Source organism: Lissotriton vulgaris, chromosome 3_2, assembly GCF_964263255.1.
Source record: "Lissotriton vulgaris chromosome 3_2, aLisVul1.2, whole genome shotgun sequence".
NCBI classification, from domain to species: Eukaryota; Metazoa; Chordata; class Amphibia; order Caudata; family Salamandridae; genus Lissotriton; species Lissotriton vulgaris.
In genome coordinates this window covers 267,140,153-267,164,861 of record NC_141690.1, presented here as the reverse complement: position 1 = coordinate 267,164,861, position 24,709 = coordinate 267,140,153, and the positions used below count along the sequence as shown (strand labels likewise).

The following is a 24,709-nucleotide window of genomic DNA, read 5'->3' as shown; positions in this document are numbered from 1 at the left end:
CCGTAATCTCCGTGAGCCAGGGCCCTCCTTATTGTTAGAGACTGCTGTCAGCCGTGGTTTCCCCAGTGTTGAGGGAAGACACCAGTCAAATCATTGTTGCGGCCCGGGGACCTCTAATGTGTACGAGGCCGTGAGGTGGATGTCAGCCCCCCCTGTGCTTGAAGCGAGAGCCGGTAAAGTAATCTGTTCAGCGCGGCGGCTCAGGTGGGGAGGGGAAGCCTTGACGCGCTGTTAGGAAACTGACGGGGAAAGGAGAGACGCCGGGCGGGGTTGCCTAGCGACCGAGGCCTCAGCCCAACGCTTCATTCTCCCATGTCCGTGCCCCGCCCGCAGCTTTCACTGAGCAACGCCGGTAGTCCGTCCCCGCCTGTGAGGGTCTGAGGGGATTCCAAGTGAGAAGAGATTGTGACGGTTGGCCCCGCTTACCCCCCGTGGGCGGACAGCGGCCTGTTATCATCCGCAACGAGGCTCAGTAGAGAAACGTACTCGCTGGGAATCGAGGTGAGGAGAAATGGGAGGTGACCTCAGATAGCGGGCTAACGAGAGTGATTTTCCACACACGGCTGGTGGGCCTCGTTAAAATTGTCGATCAGAAGCATAGGAAGTTAAAACCCCTCTGGGAGGGAATTGAATGCGAGAGCTGGCCAGTGAACTCAACTAAATAGAATTTTGCCAATCCCGTGGTGACTTCACAAGGACTTGAACATGTGATTAAGCTGGCCCTATTTCCTCAGAAATCTGTATAACGTTCACTGTTAACTGTCTATTTCCCTACCAGATTGTAATGCTACCATTGGCCAATTAGACTGTGCTTCTCAACCCTCATTAGGAACTGCAAATGCTGCTGACTCTCTCCGGAAGTGAGCTTGTCTAAATCAACTTCCCAGAATGATACAAGGAAATGTCTTACCGAAGTAATTTGTTTTTACCTTTGAAACTTTATTAAATAAGAGGGTGAAACGTTGCGCCAACTCCTGGAACCCGCACATATGCTAAGTGTTTAGTTGGCTATATAAAAAAGACTTGTTGGGGATTAAATGTTATTTACGTCCTTGGGACTATTGATGAGTTATTTATGTGTGAGTGGGATATGCAACCAAAGGCCTAATGTTTAACCTATATTATTAATCCCTCGCTTGGTTATAGAGTTTCACATACAGCATATTAATCTGAATAATAAATCTTGTTTGATAATGCTCAGAACCAAATGAAACAAAATTGCTCTTATTCTCATTTATGATTTATGCTGGAAAGAAATTAACTTGCCAAGAAACTTGATTGATGAAATGTGTTGAAATGTCTAATTAGAGGAAAAACCAGGAGATAAAGATTTAATACTTTCTAGAAAAAAAAAGGTGTGGTGTCATTTTTAGAGTGGAAGCACACTGAAATACTGAGTTGAGTGTGACACAAGCACAACACAATAGCCTTGGAGTTAGGCCTTCCCTCTTGTGCCAAGCTACCCTAGGTGGACCGGTAACCCCGGGTCCAACATATTGGTGTTCAGCGGTGGGATCAGGGCTTGTGCTTAGGTCCACTTGACAGTGGCTTAGTGTGCACCACGTACCCTACACCTGGAGTTTTCTCCTAGTGGTCTCCCTAATTGGAAGTTTTTGTTTTTCCAAATTCCTTTCTGGTGGTGGGTGGAAGTAGTCTTATTTGACGCCTCTTTCTTGAAGTACTCCAAAATAGCTGTCTGAGGTCCCACCTGGTAAAATGGAGTTTAAGTTGGATGAGTTGGAGACCTACACAGTGGCCCAACTTAGGGAATTTTGCCAGGAAAAGGGGGTGTTCTTCAAGCGTGGTGCGAAGAAGGTGGAACTTCAAACCAGCTTGAGAGCATGGGTGGCAGCTCACCCAGATGGGAAAGAGGAGGATCGTGACACTGTCATAGAAGCAGAAATGCTTTACCAAACCGAAGGGGAGAATCTGTTACCCGGTCCTAGGACACCTTCTAGGGCGGGCAGTAGTGTATCTGGAAGGAGCCTGACTGCAGCGGAGTTAGCTGACAGGAGGGAGGAAAGACAATTAAAATGGGAGTTAGCTAGGTTGGAAAAGGAGAGGGAGGAGACAAGGCTCGCTCATGAGCTTAGCTTAAAGGAGTTAGACCTCAAAGCCCTACAGGTAGGGACCTCCAGTAATCCTATTGGTGGCAGCGTACTCAAGGAGGTCACCAGGGAACCCAGACTCTACTTGCCCAAGTATGTAGTCGCCAGTTTTAGTGTGGGAGACGACATTGCCAAATGGTTGGCTGCCTATGAGGTCTAATTAAGAGCCCATGGGATTTCAGAGAGTCATTGCGGGGGTGGCCTGTAAAAGTATATGCCTCCAGTGGGGAGGGATGCTCTCTTAGCTCTGGAGCCTGAGGAACAGACCAATTACCCCACCATGAAGGTTGCTTTGATTAGAAAGTGTGGGCTGACCCCTGAAAAATACAGGCAGAAATTTAGAAACAACCACAAACTGGGTACACAAAACTGGGTAGATTTTCTAGACTACGCTAAGAAGGCCCTAGAGGGTTGGGTGCAAGGCAGTGAGGTGGCTAATTACGAGGGGTTATACGACCTGTTATTAAAGGAGCACCTACTCGAGAAATGTTTTCCGGAGCTGCGTCAACACCTGGTGGACAGCAAGCTGACTAACCCTAGGAAACTTGCGGAGGAGGCGGACATCTGGGCTAGTACCCGGGTGTCCTCAAAGGGGACTGGAGGGGATTCCCAAAGGACTGGTCAGGGCGCTCCCCAGAAGAAAGAGGGGGGAGACAAAAAGAGGGAGTTCTCAAAAGGCCCCCAAAACAGTTTCCAAGGAAGGGGATCAGGTTTCACTCCTAAGGTTAATCCACAAAAAAAAAACATGCTGACCATAGTCAGCAGCCAAGGGTTGTCTGCTGTTACGAATGCAGTGGGGTTGGGCACTATAAAAGTGATGCCAAGTGCTCAAAGAGACCACCCCCTCCCACTGGAGGAAAAACCCCGGGAGTGGCTAGTGTAGAGCAAAGGGAGGAGTTGCCTCTAGATAAGGGAGGTGAGTGGGCAGGAAAAACATTAGTGTCCCTGGGAGACAGCGAGATGGTTCCTAAGATCCAGGTGCCCCCAAATACCACCAAGTATGGGCAGTGGGTCACCATCAATGGCCGGAGAGGGGAAGCTCTGAGGGACACAGGTGCCAGTATGACTATGGTAAGCAGTCCGCTGGTGTCCCCAGAGCAGGTGATCCCAAATGTACTCCACCCCGCCGCAATGGCTGACGGCAGAATAGGTCAGTACCCTGTGGCTGAAGTTCCCTTTGAGTGGGGAGGGGTCGCAGGTCTTCTTAGAGTTGCGGTGAGCCCTGCCGTGCCAGTCGATTGTCTGTTGGGGAATGACCTGGAGCACAATGCTTGGAAGGAGGTGGAATTCCAGACTCATTCAGAGATGCTGGGTACACCTGACTGGACCTGTGCAAGCACACGATCCACGACTACCCGGAGAGGGAGTTCGCAACAGCTGGAGCCTAGAACAAAGGCACAGCTGGCTGCCGGAAAGAGGAAAATCCGGGGACAGGAGAAACCTGCCTTGGCATCCACACCCCGTGAGATGGATGGGACACCTGAGGTGGTGAGCTCGGAGTCCACGGAGGGGGATGTTGTCTCCCTGGAGGACCTACCTATCCCTGCGGAATGGCATGTGGAGGGAGGACCTACCAGAGAAGAGTTTTGTCAGGGGCAGAAGGAGTCCCCTACCCTTGAGGGTCTAAGGCGACAGGCCGAAGCCCAGGCAGCAGGTAACGTTGCAGGCAACTTCCACATTTACTGGGAGGATGGTCTTCTCTACAGTGAACCCAAGGCTCCGGTGCACAGTTCGTCATGGGCCTTGGTAGTACCCCAACGTTACCGATCCTTTCTCTTAGAGTTGGCTCACAAGATTCCCTTGGCAGGACACTTGGGACAGGACAAGACCTTTGCCCGGCTTGTCCCCCATTTCTATTGGCCTCAGATGAGGATTGCGTCTGACACTTTCTGTAGGGCGTGTGTGTCTTGTCAAGCTAGTGGGAAAACAGGGGTTAAGCTGAAGGCTCCCCTGGAACCACTACCTGTTGTTAGCACCCCCTTTGAAAGGGTGGGCATCGACATTGTGCGCCATTGGATCCACCCACTTCAGCCGGTCACAGGTTTATCCTGGTTCTGGTGGATCACGCCACCCGGTACCCAGAGGCAATTCCTTTGAGGACTGTTACTGCACCTGCGGTGGCTCGGGCCCTGGTGGGGATTTTTACCCAAGTGGGTTTCCCCAAGGAAGTTGTGTCCGACAGAGGGGCCAACTTTATGTCAGCCTACATGCTGGCTATGTGGAAGGAATGTGGAGTTACTTACCGGTTCTCCATCCCTTACCACCCCCAGACCAATGGTCTGGTGGAAAGGTTCAATAAAACCTTGAAGGGCATGATCAGAAGTCTGCCTGAGAGCCTGCGGAGGAAATGGGACGTCCTCCTACCTACCCTGTCTGTTGTTCTCATACAGGGAAGTACCACAGAAAGGAGTGGGCTTCAGCCCCTTCGAACTTATGTATGGGCACCCTGTCAGAGGACCTCTCAGCCTGGTGAAAGATGGATGGGAAAAGTCTCCCAGGAAGCTTCCCCAGGATGTGGTGAGCTACATGCTGGCCTTCCGTTGCCAAATGGCTAAGTTGTGGAAGCAAGCTTCTGACAACCTGGAAGCCAGCCAGTCAGTTATGAAAGAGTGGTATGACCACAATGCTCACCCTGTGGAGTTGGAGCCTGACCTGAAAATGTGGGTGATGGAGCCTGGAGAGCTTAGTGCCCTCCAGGATCGCTGGACAGGTCCCTTTGAAGTGGTTGAGAAGAAGGGCAAGGTTACTTAGTGGATCTTAAGACCCCTAGGCAGCCCCATCGGGTGGTCCATGTCAACCGCCTCAAACCCCACCATGAGAGGCCCGAGGTCATCTTGATGATGGTGACAGATGGAGCAGAGGAAGAGGAAAGTGAGTCTCTCCCTGATCTCTTTTCGTCCCAGGAAAAGGATGGGTCGGTGGAAGGGGTGATCCTCTCACCATTCCTAACTCCCGAACAGCGAAGAGACTGCGGTCAAGTTCTGGACCAGTATTCCTCGCTGTTCTCCCTTATCCCGGGAAGGACCCACCTCTGTACCCATGATGTGGACACAGGGGACAGCACACCTGTGAAGTCCAAGACCTACCGGCTGTCAGATAAGGTGAAGGCCAGCAATCATAGTGAAGTCACTAAGATGCTGGAGCTGGGAGTGATTGAACCTTCAAACAGCCCCTGGTCCAGTCCGGTGGTTCTGGTACCAAAAGCTGCCCCGCAGGGCACCACTCCAGAACTTAGATTCTGTGTGGATTGTAGGGGACTGAATTCTTTGACAAAGACTGATGCTCATCCAATCCCTAGGGCGGATGAGCTCATTGACCGTCTGGGAGCTGCCCAATATCTGAGTACTTTTGACCTCACATAAGGGTACTAGCAGGTCTCCCTTATAGATGGAGCAAGGGAAAGGTCAGCCTTCTCCACTCCTGAGGGCCACTACCAGTTCTGTAGTAGGGGATCTCTGTGTATAGTCATAATCTAGTGAATAGTCCCGTCCATGTGCGTGGACCCCGGAGCAATCAAAAATAATCTCTTAAGCTGTCAAAAATGCAGAACTGCAAAGACACTTAAGAGAGAATTTAAAGACCGATAATGCAGCCTATATCCACAGGCTACATTGTCCAGTACTTCAACTAGAAATTCCACCAAAATAACCACACAAACAGCACAGCTTGCCCAGTTTCCTCACAGAGAAAACTTGCTTCTACCAGCAAAAGTCTCTGGAATGATAGAGAGGAAGGTATGGACAGACAAGCCCCATAGGCTGCCATTATGTGGCTCAAATAGGATACTGTGCCTTTAAGAAACTTTCCAGAACTCTCTCAGTATCCCAGAATGCACAGCAGGTCCCTTTTACTTCCAGTTCTTTTTTCCGGCTCCTGCTAGCAGGACCCTGGAGCATTGAGCTCTCCCTTTCAAGGGTTAAATTGGTGATTTTTTCACTTTTTCTTGTGTTTAGTGCTTGTTGTTAAGTACTAAGCCCTTTTTCTTCAATATATTGTCAAAATGCCTGGCTTATTTGACAATTGCCCAGAGTGTGATAGAAAAAAGGCCAAATCCGACCCACATGGAGTGTGCATGGTCTGCCTCCCCTCTTCTCACCTCCCAGAGGAGTGTGAAATCTGCAAGGCCCTCTCTGCCAAGACCCTGAGAGAGAGGGCTCCAAGGCCTCGAGGAAAGACGTTAGAAGGCACAAGGTGGGTCAGGGCATGCTTCATCTGCCCATGCTGAGGCCTCTGGGGGGCTCCCCAGGGGCAGGAAGTCCATCAAGCGTCCCCATTCTCCGCCAGCGTCGACTGCGGCGTCGAGGGGGATGACAACGGTCTGTTCCCAATCTCCCCGGGGCTCTGGGGAGAAGCGGCGTCGACGTTCCGCGTCGAGGGAGCTGAACAGGCCACCGTCGACAGCATCGTCGTCGACATCGTCGACGTCATCGTCGAGTCATCGACGTCATAAAAAGGCCCGGTGTTTGCGCTCGCCGTCGAGGCGACACCGCCGTTCGCCGTCGGCGAAGAGGAGAAGATCGGCGTCAAGGGGATCCTCGCCGTCGAGGAGGCGTTCGACGTCGAGGAGGCGTCACCGGTCGACGTCGAGGAGGCGCCACCGGTCGACGTCGAAGAGGCGCTACCGGTCGACTATGAGAAGACGTTCCTCGACGTCGAGACGGCGTTCTTTGACGCCAAGGAAGCGCAGGAGGAGTCCTGGCGCTAGGAGGTCGCAGATTGGTTCGCCATCGTCGCCAAGGAAGAAGACACAGTCACCGGGCTCGGTGTACTCAGTGGTGTATACGCCTACTAAACCTAGGATGCCTACCCCTCCTCCTTTGCCGAAGGGTCCAGCTCCTCGGAACCCCACCCCGCCTCCACCACCACCATCGCCTCGTGGGCCGGCTCCTCGTCAGTCACCGCCGCCTCAGCTCCCACCACCGCCTCTTCCCTCCGTTCCTCCACCTGTGCCTCCACCCAGGACGGCCTTGTTGCCACGCTATCCAACACCTCCTAAGGGGACTCCTCGGCCGAGGGTCCCGGCCAGGCCAGCATCGCCTGCTCCTGCGAGGCTTGCGGATCGGCCGAGGCCGAGAAAATCGTGCTCCCGCTCCGGCCGGAGAGGGAGATCGCGGAGCCGTGGCCGGTCGTCATCTCGATCTAGATGACGCCACAGGAGGCGCAGAACCAGATCCCACACAGGCTGTTCCACCAGGGATTATTCACAGACGCTGTCAGAGTCTCCAGGGACAAGGGTGTCACCCGTGGACGATATCGTCTCCTTCCAGGAAGTGCTGTTGAGGGGCGCTACTAAGCAAGGGATTACGGTGACGGTGCGAACACCTATGACGTACATGATCTTCGAGACACTTCACAAAAAGCATTTGTCTCGACCGCTGCTGCCGTTGGTACCCGGATTGGAGGAGCCCGCCAAGGAGTTGTTCCTCACTCCGGCGTTGACAAAGGCAGCCCCCTCCAGGCTCCTCAAGAAATACCGGGCTCCGGAATCTGACCCGGCTTTCCTTCGAATGGACCCAACACCAGACTCCGTTATCGTGACAGCGGCTAAGAAGCAGCATGCCACCACTCCTTCTTCGACAGTGCCGCCTGATAAGGACAGCCGGTGGCTGGATTCGGCGGGCAGAAAGGTCTGTGGGACGGCATCTACCACCATGAAGGCTGCAAGTGCCGGGGCTCTGCTGAGGCGATATGATCGTGCCCTATGGGAGTCCTTCCAGCAGTATGCTGAGCTCCTCCCTCGTGACAAGAAAGAGGACTTTCTGGAGATATTAAACGAGGGTATGATGGTGTCTAATCAGATTATCAGCGCAGCTGCTAATGTATCCCTTTTGGCGGCACACGGATACTACCACAACATCAATCAATGGCGCCACGCTTGGCTTTGCCTCACCTCACTCAAACTGGAGGCGCAACAGCGGGTGGCCAACCTGCCTTTCTCGGGGGAAACCCTGTTCGGCAAACATGCGGACGATGAAATGGCCCGTATGAAAGCAGAAGCCGAAACCCTGACGGCTGTCGGGTTAGAGAAGCCTGAGAAGAAGAAGAACTACCGCCCGTTCCAGAGACGGTACCGAAACTCAGGCAGACTTCCGGACAGCAGCAACAACAACAGCAGCAGTTCCGGAAGCCCTTCCAGAAACGCCAAAGGCCCGGCCGGGTCTAGGCCCTGAGCGTTTATTTCCCCCACATCCGTTACCCACTCCGGTGCCTCAAAGGGGAAGAGGTCTGAACTCACAGTTCTCTCTTGTCTGCAAGAAGGACAAGAACGAGGTCAGGCCCATTCTGGACTTGCGGAAAGCAAACAAGTGGATTCGCAGAGAGAGATTTTGCATGCTGTTGTTGCAGCAGATTTACCCTCAGCTGCAGCAGGGAGACTGGCTTTGTGCTATAGACCTACAGGATGCGTACTTCCATGTGCCCATTACACAGAAACACAGGAAGTTCCTGCAATTCCAAGTTGGCGCCAATCATTATCAATACACAGTACTGCCATTCGGGCTGAAGTCTGCGCCCAGGACATTCTCGAAGTGCATGGCAGTGGAAGCGGCACACCTGCGGAAGAACAAGGTGTTTGTCTACCCGTACCTGGACGACTGGTTGATCAAGGCCTCCTCCTTCTCGGAAGCTCAAGCACACTTCCAGAAGATGTGCGTTCTATTGAACAAGCTGTGGTTGCACATCAACATGTCCAAGTCTGTCCCGACTCCGGTCCAATGCATACAGTACTTGGGAGCCTCCATCAATACGCTGTCAGCAAGCGTGTCTTCTTCGGAGGAGCGACGGTTATCACTCCTTCGGAAGGCTCAGGCTCTTATGACCGCTCCATCTACAACAGTGAGGACGGTGTCTTCTCTACTGGGGTCGATGGCCTCTTGTATCTTCCTCACGCCCCACGCATGGCTGCACATGAGACCACTGCAGGAGTGCTTGGAGGATCAATGGGATCAGAGAACCGGTTCTTGGGACGACAATACGACTGTCTCTGCATGCTCTTCAGTCTGTGAAGTGGTGGTGTTCAGCGGAGAATCTCCTCAGAGGGGTTATCTTCCACAAGGACATTCCCGCACAGACGATCGTGACAGATGCGTCTCGCCACGGCTGGGGGGCGCACTCTGGAGACTTACAGATTCAAGGGACGTGGTCTCCGTCCGAGTCCACGTACCACATCAATTTCCTGGAACTCAGAGCTGTTCACTTGTTACTGAAGGCCTTTCATCCGTCCTTTCAGACCAACTCTCTGCTTGTACAAACGGACAATACGACCACGATGTATTACCTCAACAAGCAGGGAGGCTCGAGATCACGCACTCTGTCGCAGGAGGCGCAGGCTTCTGTCAGAGGACTGACGATAACGGCTACCCATCTGCCAGGTGTGCAGAATGTTCAGGCGGACGCACTGAGCAGACTGATTCAGGAAAATCACGAATGGGTCATAAACGACGAAGTGCTAGGAGAAGTCTTCGCAAGGTGGGGGACTCCAGACGTAGATCTGTTCGCCACCGCCGAAAACAGCAAATGCCGAGACTTCGCCTCCAGGTACTACCAACAGGGGATGTTGGGGAATGCCCTATGGATCGACTGGTCGAACAGCTTTCTGTACACTTTTCCACCCATTCCCCTGATTCCGGCGGTGCTCATCAAGCTGTCCCGGTCCAGGGCGCGGATGATATTGATCGCCCCGGAATGGCCCAGACAGTGGTGGTTCACGGACCTGCTTCACCGGTCTCTCCTTCCTCACATACGGCTGCCGTGCAGGCCGGACCTTCTCACGAAGTTCGGGTGGGCATATGGTGCACCCGAACCTCTCGTCTTTGAGTATGGCGGCATGGCTCCTGAGATAGTGCAATATGGCCATTTGAATCTACCCGAAGATTGTATGGACATACTGAAGGAGGCTAAGCGACCTTCCACTAGGACTTCTTATGCTTACAAGTGGAAGAGATTCTGCATCTGGTGCAAGTCCAAAAACTATGACCCTACGATGTGTAAGGAGGATGTCATCCTTCCTTATTTTCTACATTTGGCGCAGTCTGGCCTTAATTTTCATTCCATTAAGGTTCATCTCGCTGCATTGACTGCCTACAGGAAATGCCCTTCACAGACTTCCTTCTTCCAGATCCCTGTGATCAAAGATTTTTTGGAAGGCTTGAAGAAAGTATTCCCTCCTGTCCGGCTTCCTTCGCCTTCATGGGAATTGAATGCGGTGCTGTCCAGATTGATGAAGGAGCCTTTTGAACCTATTCATAAGGCTTCGTTGCAGCACCTGTCCTGGAAGGCGGCGTTTCTCGTTGCCATTACATCGGCCCGCAGGGTGAGTGAAATTCAGGCGTTGTGTTGCCAAGAACCTTATACTGTATTTTATGCTGCTAAGGTTGTTATGCGTACTCACCCTAAATTTCTTCCCAAGGTTATTTCTGATTTTCATGTCAACCAGACTATAACTTTGCCTACGTTTTTTCAGAATCCTTCATCTCCAGCGGAAAGGTCTTTACATTCCCTGGATGTTAGGAGGGTGTAGAAATTTTATCAGGATAAAACCAAAGATATTCGTAGGTCAGACCAATTGTTTATCAATTATGGATCAGTCAGGACCGGTCTTGCTATCTCCAAGCAGTCCATCTCTAGGTGGATTGTGTCATGTATACAATTGTGTTACCAAAAGGCTAATAAGACCTTAGGGGGTAAACCTAAGGCTCATTCCACCAGAGGCAAAGCTGCCACGACTGCTTTGCTACGTAATGTTCCAATTGCAGAAATCTGCAAGGCAGCCACTTGGAAGTCGGTCCATACCTTTGCTAAGCATTACTGTCTGGACACTGATGCCAGGACAGACGCTCAGATTGGACAGGCTTCGCTGCGAAATCTGTTCGCACAGTTGTGGTGTTATGTCTTTTTTTCCACCGCCGGTTTGGTGTGGGGATGGGCTTGCCATTCTATTCACTAGATTATGACTATACACAGAGATCCCCTACTACAGAAGGAGTAGTTTCTGTCCTGTAACTCCAGTTCTGTTGTAGGGGTATCTCTGTTATAGTCATAAGCGCCCTCCCTCCTCCCCGGTGGAGTAAGATATTCATGTAAGGAATGCTACAGGTCTGGCGTGTTACGCGTTCAAAAAGAACTGAAAGTAAAAGGGAGCTGCTGTGCATTCTGGGATACTGAGAGAGTTCTGGAAAGTTTTCTTAAAGGCACAGTATCCTATTTAAGCCACATAATGGCAGCCTATGGGGCTTGTCTGTCCATACCTTCCTCTCTATCATTCCAGAGGCTTTTGCTGGTAGAGGCAAGTTTTCTCTGTGAGGAAACTGGGCAAGCTGTGCTGTTTGTGTGGTTATTTTGGTGGAATTTCTAGTTGAAGTACTGGACAGTGTAGCCTGTGGATATAGGCTGCATTATCTGTCTTTAAATTCTCTCTTAAGTGTCTTTGCAGTTCTGCATTTTTTGACAGTTTAAGAGATTATTTTTGATTGCTCCGGGGTCCACGCACATGGGCGGGACTATTCACTAGATTATGACTATAACAGAGATACCCCTACTACAGAACTGGAGTTACAGGACAGAAACTACTCCTTCTGTGTGATGACCTTTGGGCTCAAGAACGCCCCTGCTTCGTTTCAGCGGTTGGTGAACCAGGTCCTCTCTGGTATGGAGGCTTTCTCTGCTGCTTATCTTGACGACATCGCTGTCTTCAGCAGCAGCTGGGAGGACCATTTGTGTCACCTTCAGGCTGTCCTTCACGCCTTGAAGCAGGCTGGGTTAACCATCAAAGCCAGCAAATGCCAAATTGGGCAGGGGTCGGTAGTGTACCTAGGCCACTTGGTGCGCAGGGGGAAGGTGCAGCCCCTACAGGCTAAGATTGAAACTATCATGGCCTGGGAACCCCCGAAGACCCAAACTGAGGTCCGAGCTTTTCTGGGCCTCACCCGATACTACGGTCGCTTTGTCAAAGGTTATGGCACGATTGTGGCTCCTTTGACTGAGCTTACATCAAAGAAACAACCTCGACGGGTAGTCTGGACTGAGGCCTGTCAACGAGCTTTTGACACCCTAAAGCAAGCAATGTGTGCGGCTCCTGTCTTAAAGGCCCCTGATTTTTCCAAGGAATTTATAGTCCAAACGGATGCATCAGAGCATGGCATTGGGGCAGTGTTATCGCAACTCAATGAAGAGGGTCTGGACCAACCTGTTGTTTTCCTATCTAGGAGACTGCTTCCCCGGGAACAGAAGTGGAGTGCAATTGAACGGGAAGCTTTTGCGGTGGTATGGGCTTTGAAGAAATCGCCACCATACCTGTTTGGTTCGCACTTCCTTGTTCAAACTGACCACCGGCCCCTACGATGGCTGATGCAAATGAGGGGCGAGAATCCCAAGTTGTTGAGATGGTCTATCCCCCTACAGGGAATGGACTTCAGGGTGGAACATCAGCCTGGAGTGGACCACGCCAAGGTAGACGGTCTATCAAGATACTTCCGCCTTAGTGATGAGAACTCCCAAGGGGTTGGGTAGCTCTCCCCACTTTCAGCTGGGGGGGACGCGTGTTAGACCTGTCAGCACTTTTGGTGGTTCCTCCTAATTATTATTTTTTTTTTTATCCCCTTTTTGCCTCCTGTATTTTTCTTGTGTGTTCACTATTTTTTTTTCCTGGTGTTGAACCTAGGTCTCTGGGCGCCTCATTATCATCTATTAATGGTGAGGCGCAGGTGCATCCCTGAAATGGAGGATTAGTGATGTCCTAAAATGGTGGCCGTCAGAAATTACCTCAGAGCCTTGGGCCATAAGGTGACATGGAAGGTTCTGGAACCTTCCGGTCCACTCTGATCCCTTGGGCCCAGTCTATGAATAGAGGGAGTTCAGAGCGGCCATTTTAGAACAAAAAAAGTGGGTGGTCATCTAGGAGCTGGCTGGAGTCCAGGCTGCTGAGTGTGGAGGCTAGCGCACTGTAAGGGTGGACCGCCTCTTGGGGTTGCTGCCCTTTACAGCTGATTTTGCCACAACCTGCTGATCTGACCCTGCTAGGAACCGGCTCCAGGACCTGCTGATCCTCCGCATCACCGCAGGAGTGGAGGTGCCCTATTGACCCCAGGGATCTTTCAAGGACAGATGCCAAGGAAAGCCGAACATTCCTGTAAGGTGGTGAGTGCTACCACCGATTGCTGGAGGTGAAGCCTGAGCGAAATAACCTCCTCCCTGAGGGCCCCGCTGCTGCGGCCTGAAGGGTTAGCTTGACAGGGTTGCCCCTGTAATCTCCGTGAGCCAGGGCCCTCCTAATTGTTAGAGACTGCTGTCAGCCGTGGTTTCCCCAGTGTTGAGGAAAGACACCAGTAAAATCATTGTTGCGGCCGGGCACCTCTAATGTGTACGAGGCCGTGAGGTGGATGTCAGCCCCCCCTGTGCTTGAAGCGAGAGCCGGTAAGGTAATCTGTTCAGTGTGGCGGCTCAGGCGGGGAGGGGAAGCCTCGACGCGCTGTGAGGAAACTGACGGGGAAAGGAGAGACGCCGGGCGGGGTTGCCTAGCGACCGAGGCCTCAGCCCAACGCGTCATTCTCCCATGTCTGTCCCCCGCCCGCAGCCTTCAATGAGCAACGCCGATAGTCCGTCCCCGCCTGTGAGGGACTGAGCGAATTCCAAGTGAGAAGAGATTGTGGTGGTGGGCACCCCTACCTCCCGTGGGCGGACAGCGACCTGTTATCATCCGCAACGAGCCTCAGTAGAGAAACGTACTCGGTGAGAACCGAGGTGAGGAGAAATGGGAGGTGACCTCAGATAGCGGGATAACGAGAATGATTTTCCACACACGGCTGGTGGGCCTCGTTAAAGTTGTCGATCAGAAACATAGGAAGTTAAAACCCCTCTGGGAGGGAATTGAATGCGAGAGCCGGACAGTGAACTCAACTAAATAGAATTTTGCCAATCCCGTGGTGACTTGACAAGGGCTTGAACATGTGATTAAGCTGGCCCTATTTCCTCAGAAATCTGTATAACGTTCACTGTTAACTGTCTATTTCCCTACCAGATTGTAATGCTAACATTGGCCAATTAGACTGTGCTTCTCAACCCTCATTAGGAACTGCAAATGCTGCTGACTCTCTCCGGAAGTGAGCTTGTCTAAATCAACTTCCCAGAATGATACAAGGAAATGTCTTACCGAAGTAATTTGTTTTTACCTTTGAAACTTTATTAAATAAGAGGGTGAAACGTTGCACCAACTCCTGGAACCCGCACATATGCTAAGTGTTTAGTTGGCTATATAAAAAAGACTTGTTGGGGATTATATGTGATTTACGTCCTTGGGACTATTGATGAGTTATTTAAGTGTGAGTGGGAGATGCAACCAAATGCCTAATGTTTAACCTATATTATTAATCCCTCGCTTGGTTATAGCGTTTCACATACAGCATATTAATCTGAATAATAAATCTTGTTTGATAATGCTCAGAACCAAATGAAACAACATTGGTCTTATTCTCATTTATGATTTATGCTGGAAAGAAATTAACTTGCCAAGAAACTTGATTGATGAAATGTGTTGAAATGTCTAATTAGAGGAAAAACCAGGAGATAATGATTTAATACTTTCTAGAAAAAAAAATGTGTGGTGTCATTTTTAGAGTGGAAGCACGCTGAATTACTGAGTTCAGTGTGACGCAAGCACAACACAATAGCCTTGGAGTTAGGCCTTCCCACTTGTGCCAAGCTACCCTTGGTGGACCGGTAACCCCGGGTCCAACAGGATGCACTACACAAGAGGGACCAGGCGCTTTTGGAACACACTGCAGTAGAATAAAATAGTAAGGAGTTTTGGAATACAGTTAAGAAGATCAGGCAAAAGAACGCTCTGGATAGCCCACTCCTGAGCTCTAGCATCTTGAATGGGATTCGCGTATTAGTGCCATCTACAATATGGAGGAAAAAGAGAGCATGGGTGAACTTTTGCAAATAGATTATCCCATTCGTCACCATTTTTGGTATCACTGCAGGAATTGGTGGCTGCGATTCACCAGAGTTGAGGTGCGCATGCCCATGGACTTGACAAGTTAAAGATTGACCTCATAAAGTGCAACAATGATCTATGGGGACCTTTGATCACCAACGATTTCAGTCACTCCTTGATCAGTAACATTTCTTGCTCATGGGAATGTCGTCCAAATGTGACTGCCCTATTTCCCTCATTGATAGTACAGTCAAAATAATTGGTAGGGTTGTTTGTAATTGCCTTACAGCATGGGCTCAAGAGAACCAGTGATATTATTGGATCTTGGGGTGCAGGAGGCATTAGTAAGCTTCTTGCATTCTTTACACAAAAAACTAGCTGCGAACGTCCTTTATGGCCCAAACGGTGAGATGTCAAGTGTATTCTTCCTTGCACGAGGGGTGCGACAACGGTGTATGTTGATCCTGTTACTTTTATGAGCGACATAAATGGTGCGTGTCCCTCCCTGATCTCAGCCCCTATAAATACCCCTAAGACTGCCCACAATCAGGTGCCCACGCTATTGTATGCCTACAACGCGGTCTCACTGGCAGGAACCTCGATCTTGGTTCGGGCACAAGTTGACTACTTTGTCTCCTTTATGAGCAGTTTAGATCTGGTAACAAACTTTGGGAAGTCGCACATCATGGCGCATGGGCCAGGTAAAATAAAACCCTTCTAAGCTTTTAATGAAAAGGCCAATCGCTCAGCAGTATAAGTAACTTCAGCTATTTAGGGTCTATTTTCAAGTCCATGAGCTCCTTTCAACCACAGTTTAACAACTCACAACTTAAGACTGGTTCAGTTTTTACAGAGAGCTGTGGGGAAAGGGGCCATTTCCCCCTGTCTTAAATATTTATAACTCTCAGTGCGTTTCCGGACCTTTCTATGGTGTAGAGGTCTGGGGACATCTTAATACTTCCTACCTCCAAGTCAAGGAAAAGAGGCTACTCCCTGTCCCCCACTCCAGCTCAAATTTCATCATGCTCTTGGAGCTAAACCTACACTATACATCAGATAAAGTAAAGTTGTCTCCTTTGCTGTTGTGGGTCAGTGTGTGGCTTCACCCTGATGCCTGTTTTTTCAGGGATATTATCACCAACTGACTTCGTTTGGACAAAGGGTGTACAGTTCCATGGCTAGATTACATTTCAAAACCTCTTGCACGATGGGATTATCTGCCTTCTTCACGGCCCCTCAAGTATTTAAAGGGATGATGAACTAAAGGTAATGAGCCATTTTTCATAGCTCTGCAAGACTAAGAGGTTCTATATTGAATTAAGTTATTGCTCTGTGGCGACAGGTTTTTAGTGCCTGCTGAATCTAAGTGTTCCTGACTCTAGATCTTACACACTGGGAGAGTTCTCTCCTCTTCTGCTTCAGGGCAGGAGCGGTCTGGCGGCTTTTGTGCTTTTCAGAAGAATGGAGCGCTTTTTAGGGTTCTGCCCCACCTTGGCCATGGAACAGTTTGGCAGACCAAACCATGTTACATCTATTGTTTTTCTGCACATTTTTTAATCCTCTGTTTCCGTTCTTTCTTAAACCCTTACTAAATCCCTTAGGACATCGCAAATGGAGAGAAGCACTATTTCACTTTCATTGCGTCCTCCTTGCAACATGCTGGATGCGTCATATTTACAGTATGACGCATCATGTCGCAAGAAGTTACAGATAAGTCAGTATTTCTGACGTATCTGTGAGCGCAAAAATGATGCATTGCTGCAGTGTGTCACGAAAGTGACGCAACTCCATCAAGGGGTCATTACACATGGGCAAGTCCCATGTGAAATGTGCCAGCGTCAGTCTTACGCCTGCTGGCCTAAGATATTGACACATTTGCATCCTAGAAGTGACGCAGTAAAATCTCATTGATTTCACTGCATCACTTCTACGAGGATTACTTGCGTCAGAACGCCCACCCTGCATACATTATACCTGGTGCAGGCATAATGTGGCACACAAGTTTACAAAGTGACGCATCTACCTAGATGCGTCACTTTGTAGATATGACGCAACATGGTGCATTTTTTACCCTGCTGGTGCTTCACAAAAAGTGAAGCACCGGAGGCGCAAAAGTGACGCAAGGGCTCATAAATAAGCCCCTAAGTGTTCTTTCCGAGGTAGGGTCCTCGTTTTCAAGGGTAGCTCCTTGAGAGTGCATTGTGTTCCCTCGCCCATACTAGAGCTGAAACCTCTCTTAGGTTTCTTTTAAAAAGACTCACCTCAAGTTCAGCCCAGTCGCTCCACTCTGAGTTATAGTACAAGTCACGGCATTTGATGCGGACAGTTTTCAACCTTCCATCGACGGTCACGTGCTGCCCTTCCAGCGTCCGGTTAGTCTGAAAAAGTGTCAATGGCACAGAATTAGTTTTCAGTTTCTAACATGGCCGCCACCCCTCTACGGCAAGGGTGTCCCATGTATTTCAAATGGCTTACATATTGAGCTCCAGCTGCATTACATGTCTATCCTGACAATCTGGCCTTGATGTAGCCCCCTTGGGCCGACACTGGACACCCCTGTCTGGGATCATGCCTATGTGTCTTTAAGGTCCTGTATCCAGATGTGAGGTATGGAAGCACATCAAGGCCCAGATTTACTAATGCTTTGCGCCTGGTTTGCGTCACAAAAGTAACATAAACCCAGTGCAAATCCCTTTAGACTAATATTTATAGACAAGGATTTGCGCAAAACCTTACATCTCTTCGAGGCAGACATACTGAGGAGAAATGTTTTAATTTCTCCTTATTTTTCAAACTTGCCACGTGTGCGCCATTGTAAAGTGCAGATGCAAAGTGGGAAAGGTTTTAGAGGATAGTTTTGCTATTGGAAGGGTCCCCTTTTCAGTACAAAACCTAGGCATTAGAGAAAGCACACACACTTGCACTATGGCACACGGGTATGTGCATTGGTGCATTGAAGCTAGACGTGGTCCAGAACTGGGAGACAGAAAAAATGCAACATTTAGTAGATATGGCACATTTTTTCTCCCTTTGACACAAGGCAACAGAGCAAATTTGGTGGCTGTGCTGCATAGCGTACTTCGTTATCCTCGCCATTGTTAAGAGACTGCCCAACTACTGGACTCGATAGGTGGATTTCCACGCTCAAGGCGACAGTGGTGTATGTCATCGGAATCATTTGTATGCATGTCCATGCTGCTTTGAATTGGTGTAAGTATGTCAGTCAGTCAGTCAAAACCACTTTATTCGATTAGTTAAAATCATAAAAGTATTCTAGACATATTTGAGACAATTAAAACATATTAAAATCAATTAATACAGTATTAAACATGGCAAAGATTAAAAAACAGTTAAAAAAGAGTAATTACACAAATTCATTTCAGTTTGCGCCCAACAGTACAATGGTCAATAATTAATTAACTTTCAACATTAGAAATCCGATCTTAACCTTAGTCTCTTACTTCTTACAGATGCAGCCAGGAAACTAGCAGTACAAAACATAATTACAGGAGAATCCAACATCTGTAGCTATAACAATGCGGGCTTGTACTGCGTAAAACTCAACTCCTTCAGTATTGGTTTTAAGTATCGAATCCGAGGTTCACAATAAAATGAGCAAAAAAACAGGAAGTGCGCATTGTCCTGGGTGGAAAAACCATCACATTTACATGGGGACGACTCCTCTAGCCTACACCAATCTTTCTCTTCCCACAGGACCATATACATTTGATTGAAACGGAACTTGGTCAGTAGCCACCTATGGAAGAAACTTGTGACCACTGACAAGTAAGGAGCCAGCTCAAGGGATGTAGTTATCATTACATGGGCCCTCACAGAGGGTTTGCATAGCTCAACCGTTTCACGCTCGGCAACACAGAGCCTAATAAAGTTGGTCTTCGCCCACATTAGATCTGCTTTACACAGGGATTCTGGGCTGTCAAAGATCTCGAGGAGTCCCAGCTTCGCAGCCAAGGACTCCACATAAGACAGCCACTGGATATCCCTCCTGTGGTCTAGATTAAGACAGTCTTTTATGAGCTTGTGGTTAAGGCTAAGGTTCGGATTTAGCCAGAGCTTGACCCACATCAGGAGCGGAGCTAGATTTATTGTGTCTAGAATGTAGCCAAGACCTAGCTCAAGGTGTTGGGAATAGGTAGCAGGTGACTGAGGTAAGCCCAGCAATGATCGTAGGAATTTATTTTCCTCTATTTGAATACGGTCAGATTTTACATAACCCCAAATTGCAGCCCCGTATCTGGCAATAGCGGCAGTCTTGGCTTTATAGATAGCCAAGATAGCCTCAATGGGTTTTCCCCCTAATCTCTTTGCGAACCCCAGAATTGCAGAGGATGAACTTCTCACCGCGTTTGCTTTAGATGTTAACTGCGGTGACCAAGTACCCCTTCGGTCAAAGATAACACCCAAGTAGGTGAAAACCTTAACACTAGTGATAACCTCACCGTCACAGAAGAAGGTTTTTTCTTTATTTTCTGAACAACCTACTGACATTGTGTGGGATTTACTACTATTAATCACCAAGTCAAGACTAGACATGAAATTTCCAAATGAATCAAGTAACTTTTGCAGGGCTATTGGGGTCCTGGCAATTAACACCGCATCATCGGCATAGAGGAGCACCGGGATTGGTGCACCCCCCATGCTCGGGATATCCTGTGTGACTGCCGTTAGGTCATCCTCCAATGAATTCACATATAACGTGAATAACATTGGGGCCAGTATACAGCCCTGACGGACCCCTCTGGTTGATCTAAAACTTGCCGTACATTTCCCTTCTGTTGTCATTCTAATGCAGGCTCTCAGATCTTTGTGGAGCTCCGCCAGGAAATGTACCAGAGAACTATCAAGACCCAACTTCAGGAGCATTGCCCACAGCCTAGATCTATTGACAAGATCAAAGGCTGTGGACAAATCCATAAAGCCTAAAAATATCATTCCCCCTTTTGCCCTTGTGTATTTGGAAATTATAAGGTGGAGATTGAGGCATTGGTCCTCTGTACTCCTCCCCGACCTGAAACCATATTGTGCCTCGGACAGAATATTGTTCCCTTTGGCCCAAGATGCTATTCTCGCCAGGACAACCTTCCCTAGAATTTTAACCGAGGAGTCCAGCAGTGATATAGGTCTATAGCATCTAGGGTCTCCTCTCTGCCCTTTTTTGAATACTGGAATTATTGTGGCTGAGGACCAGGTGTACGGGAATCCAACTACCACAGATGCATTAAAGACTTTAGTTAGGATATTAGCCCAATACAACGGATTTGCCTTAAACATATCCGCTGGGACCCCATCGGGACCCGGGGCCTTTCGTCCCGCAGTGTCCTCCAATGCTCTGAGCACTTCAGCTATATCAAAACTCACAGGCTCCAGGGGGATATCAGAAGTAGGGACTACAAAGGGTTCCTGCTCCATGTTGCTACCATATATTTTTTCAAAATGGCTAAGCCAATCTGCCTCAGGTATGTTGAGTTCCAGCACAGTATTTTGGTCACCAGAGAACAGAGGAGTATTGATAATTGACCAAAATTTTGCACTGTTTTTTAAGGTGGCTTTATCCATGAGTTCTGCCCAGGCATCACTCTTTATTTCATTTTTACGAGTTTTAATTGCCTTAGTAAAATCCTTTCTTAGTTGCACTACTAGGGCTTTGTCCCTCGGACGAGTATTGAGTGCTTTCTTCAGGAGGTTATGGGCTTTACTACAGTTGTTATCAAACCAGCCCTTCACCGGTTTATTTTTACCCCCTGACCTTTAGCTGTTAAGTTTATAGCCACTGACCGACAGACACCTTCAAAGGAGGATATAACCTCCTCGCTCCTAGAGAGGGGATTGGCACAAATATTCAGATCTTCAGCAGCCAGAGAAGTTAGGTTTAAGAAAAAATCGTCAGGAACTACCTTTTCCCATTTAATTCTTCTCCCCTGATCCTTAACCCTTAGTGGCAATATAACCTGAGGGGTAACAGACGATTTTAGCTTCAAAAAACCGTTTGCTAGCTCCATCCCCACGGGATTATGATCACTCAGTGGCATAGCAATAGCATTGTAGGAAATCACATACTTAAGGAGACCTAAAGATACAAAAATAAAATCAATTATCGAGTCACAGGCCCTTCCCGTGTATGTGGCAACTCGTGTCCTGTTGTCATAAAGCTCTGCCTCATACAATTAATTTTCCATTAATAGATTTTCAAGAACCACTCCCTTCTGAGTATGTTCTAAATGAGGGGGGGAAACACTATCAGGCCCATCTACATCCGTTAGAGCGTAATTTAAACATAAATGTACGTTAAAATCACCCATCAAAATAAAATGACAATAAGTGGTTTGCTTTTCCTTATAAAGAGTTAAAAAATCTGCTAACCATGTTAGGTGCACAGTTTATGGATTTCCGTTCGGTGCATTGTAACATTTTACAAGAAGCAGTTTACAGCCAACATCCAAAATTATCTCTAAGACAAGAAAATTATGAGTGGCACAGTCAATCATTGTAATTTTGCCCTTAATATTCACCGATACCAGCGTCAGAAGACCTCCTCTATTCCGGCCTGCTGGGGAGGGCAGGGCAGGTACAAAAAAGGAAGTAAAGCCATCCAACCAATAATCGCACTCCGTGTCCCAAGTCTCTTGAATGGCAATAATATCATAAAGCTTTACAAAATTCGACCAGTTAGGGTCACCCTTCTTTGACCGTAAGCCAGCAATGTTCCAGGATAGCAACCTAACCATGTCCCCTTTTACAGGACTGACCTCAATCGGAATGTTACCGTCCACACCGGAAGAAGGTACAGGAGTCATAGGGATAGTTTCCACTATAACTTCATCCACTATACCCTCTCCGGCCCCCCGTCAGTCGCAAAGATCGAGTCCTGAAAGAGCATCGAATCTATTGTGTGTTACAATGGGGGGTCCAAAACTGAAGAAATTATCTCTTCCCTGTCCCTGGCTTTGACATGCAGACCTGGGCCCAACTGGAGTAAAGGGACTTAGTCCTTGTCTAGGGGCAGAGGCTACAGTGAGATGATTGTAAAAATATCCCAAAGGTCGCACTTGGATACCGTTGCCATCATTCAACATTGATGCTGCCCGTAATAAGACTGTGGCCACGTGTTGTGGATATTTAAAGTTTACTACCACACAATCCCCTCTACAAGTTTTTCTCGAGGGACCGATCCAATTTACCCTCCTGGTCGTGATGATTTCTCAGGCAAATTTTGTAGGAAAACCATTGTGCAAAAGTGTCTGCATCATATCTAGCATAGGTTTAGTTCTCGAAGGTAACTTTCCAAGCTACCACTTAGCCAAGCTACCACTTTGTTTTTGAGAGAATCGTGAGATTCCTCGTGAGACTCGGCTGTATCCGGGTTTTGAGACAGGACATTTGCCAGCACAATTACGTAGGGAGCACAGTCCGGGGGTAAGTTAATAAAATTGCTTCGCCTACGTGGCATGGAATTCAGGTTTTGAGCGGGCCTGGGTTAGGATGTGTAACAGAGGTATCTACTGGCAAGGGAAAAGGGACCGAGGAGGCAATGGTATCAACGTTGGCTCTACTGACCTGTCGGGATGTGTGAGATGGTTTAGACGCCTTTGCGGTATTTTTCCCAACAGCCTCTGAGTTCACTGTACTAGTTGAAAGGGGCGGGGGATTAACCTTAACTGGGTGGGCCAGCTGTTGCTCTATCAGACCTCCTAGTCTTTTTATCTCAGCATTAGCAGTATCCAGTTTGACCGCTAAGGAATTAAGGGATTCCTTAAGTTTTAGTTCAATTTTGGCTTCTATAGTTTTAATTAGCAAGCCAAACTGCTCAGGGCTCAAAGTTATACTTGCCTCTTTTTTACCCTCCAAGTTCGAGGTCGCCTCAGGGGAGATATGGCTGTCAGGCGAGTAAATATCTCCCCTTCTCTTGTGAGCGATCCTGCCCCCCCTTTTGCTTTGCTGCTTTCTGCAGGTTCTGACAGGTCTCGTGCTTTTATGCTCTACTACCACCTCTTCCTCAGAGTCCGAAGATGACTTATCGAGAGTTACTGTGTCGGGGGCCCGATGGATCAGGGCTTCTACTGCACTAGCTACACTGACTACCCCCGCCCCACAATCAGTGCTATTTTCGTTCTCTGGTGGAGCCTCCATTGGGGGTAGACCTACTATAGAAAGATCATGATCTGATGAATCACCTTTACCCAATGAGGCCCTTCTGTCTTTGTTGATTTTATTCACCATTTTTACTAAGAAGTTGTCAATAGGACCAGCCCCCACGGTAGCCTTTTCTTTCTTTGATCCTGACATGAGTCTGGTTTATACAATGTTTCTTTGGGCCTAAAAGTGGATATTACAAACAGCTCAGCACCCAATATTTCAATGTATACACAGTAGACCTTCAACGCTATCCGTCACTTTACCGTATGATTATTAGGGCACCGTGGAGTTCACACAGGGTCTCTGGCCCAGCCCAGCCTCTTCCTGCCTCTGACGGCCTCAGACGGCCCGCCCTCTGCCCGGGCTCCGCCCGGCGTCGCCCGCGCGCGTCCCGCGACGCGGAGGAAGCGTCCTGGCCGCGAGATGGAGCTGTGCGGCGCGGCGAGACTACAGTGTTTGGGCCCCAGGAGTCGGTGTCCGCCAGGTAAGTGGAGTAGAGTCCTCAGCTCCTCTGCTCGCTTGTTCAGCTCTCCCCCGCTCCACCGAGGAAGCGTCCTGCTCTAGTAGCGGCAAACCGGAAGTTGCCGCTAGGCTCCCTGGGAGCTGTAGTCTCCAGCCGCGGGCCTCGAGATGGAGCTGTGCGGCGCGGTGAGACTACAGCGTTTGGGCCCCAGGAGTCGGTGTCCGCCAGGTAAGTGGAGTAGAGTCCTCAGCTCCTCTGCTCGCTTGTTCAGCTCTCCCCCGCTCCACCGAGGAAGCGTCCTGCTCTAGTAGCGGCAAACCGGAAGTTGCCGCTAGGCTCCCTGGGAGCTGTAGTCTCCAGCCGCGGGCCGCGAGATGGAGCTGTGCGGCGCGGCGAGACTACAGCGTTTGGGCCCCAGGAGTCGGTGTCCGCCAGGTAAGTGGAGTAGAGTCCTCAGCTCCTCTGCTCGCTTGTTCAGCTCTGTAAGTATGTAACCTTGCCATGCAATTTTGTTTAATAAAGGTTTTTGGAAAAAAAACAACAAAAAAAAACAACCAGCCCCCAAGGCGCTGTTGAAGCAATTTTAGTAGATTAAAAGCACATCCGGGCCCACATTTAAGAAGTTGGCATACAACATTGAGCAACAACCAGAGCTGCTGGAATATGTCAAAGGGTGCTACTAAGATATGGGTAAGTCCTTCTCTCTCTCTAGAACTGGTGCACAGTCAAGCTGCCTAGCACCACACACACTATTGCATCGTTGTGCAAAAGTGTCTGCATCATATCTAGCATAGGTTTAGTTCTCGAAGGTAACTTTCCAATAAAATATACTATGCTTAGACAAACTTTCAAACTTTTCCTACATTGTTTTTTTTTTAATTGTGCCACTATTCGTGTATTCTGTACGGTGCTCACATATGTCTACTGTTGCTAGTAGGTAAGATTTTGCACAAAAAACATATATGGTTGCATTGAAACGCCCATGTACCACCCGTGCAATGCCCCCTTGACTCAAAGTAATGAAAATCACTGCAAAGCCCTGCTTTGTGTTAC

General features: G+C 49.0%; 1 protein-coding gene across 1 annotated transcript in view; it reads right to left on the bottom strand.

The window, feature by feature from the left end:
- The window catches only part of LOC147725652 (interleukin-12 subunit beta-like), a 155,671-nt gene that overhangs the window by 7,922 nt on the left and 123,040 nt on the right, over positions 1 to 24,709 (bottom strand). Inside the window, exon 7 of the mRNA XM_086964562.1 lies at positions 17,301 to 17,417. Within this exon, the coding sequence (XP_086820688.1) occupies positions 17,301 to 17,417 (117 nt within the window). The remainder of the gene's footprint in view (positions 1 to 17,300; positions 17,418 to 24,709) is intronic.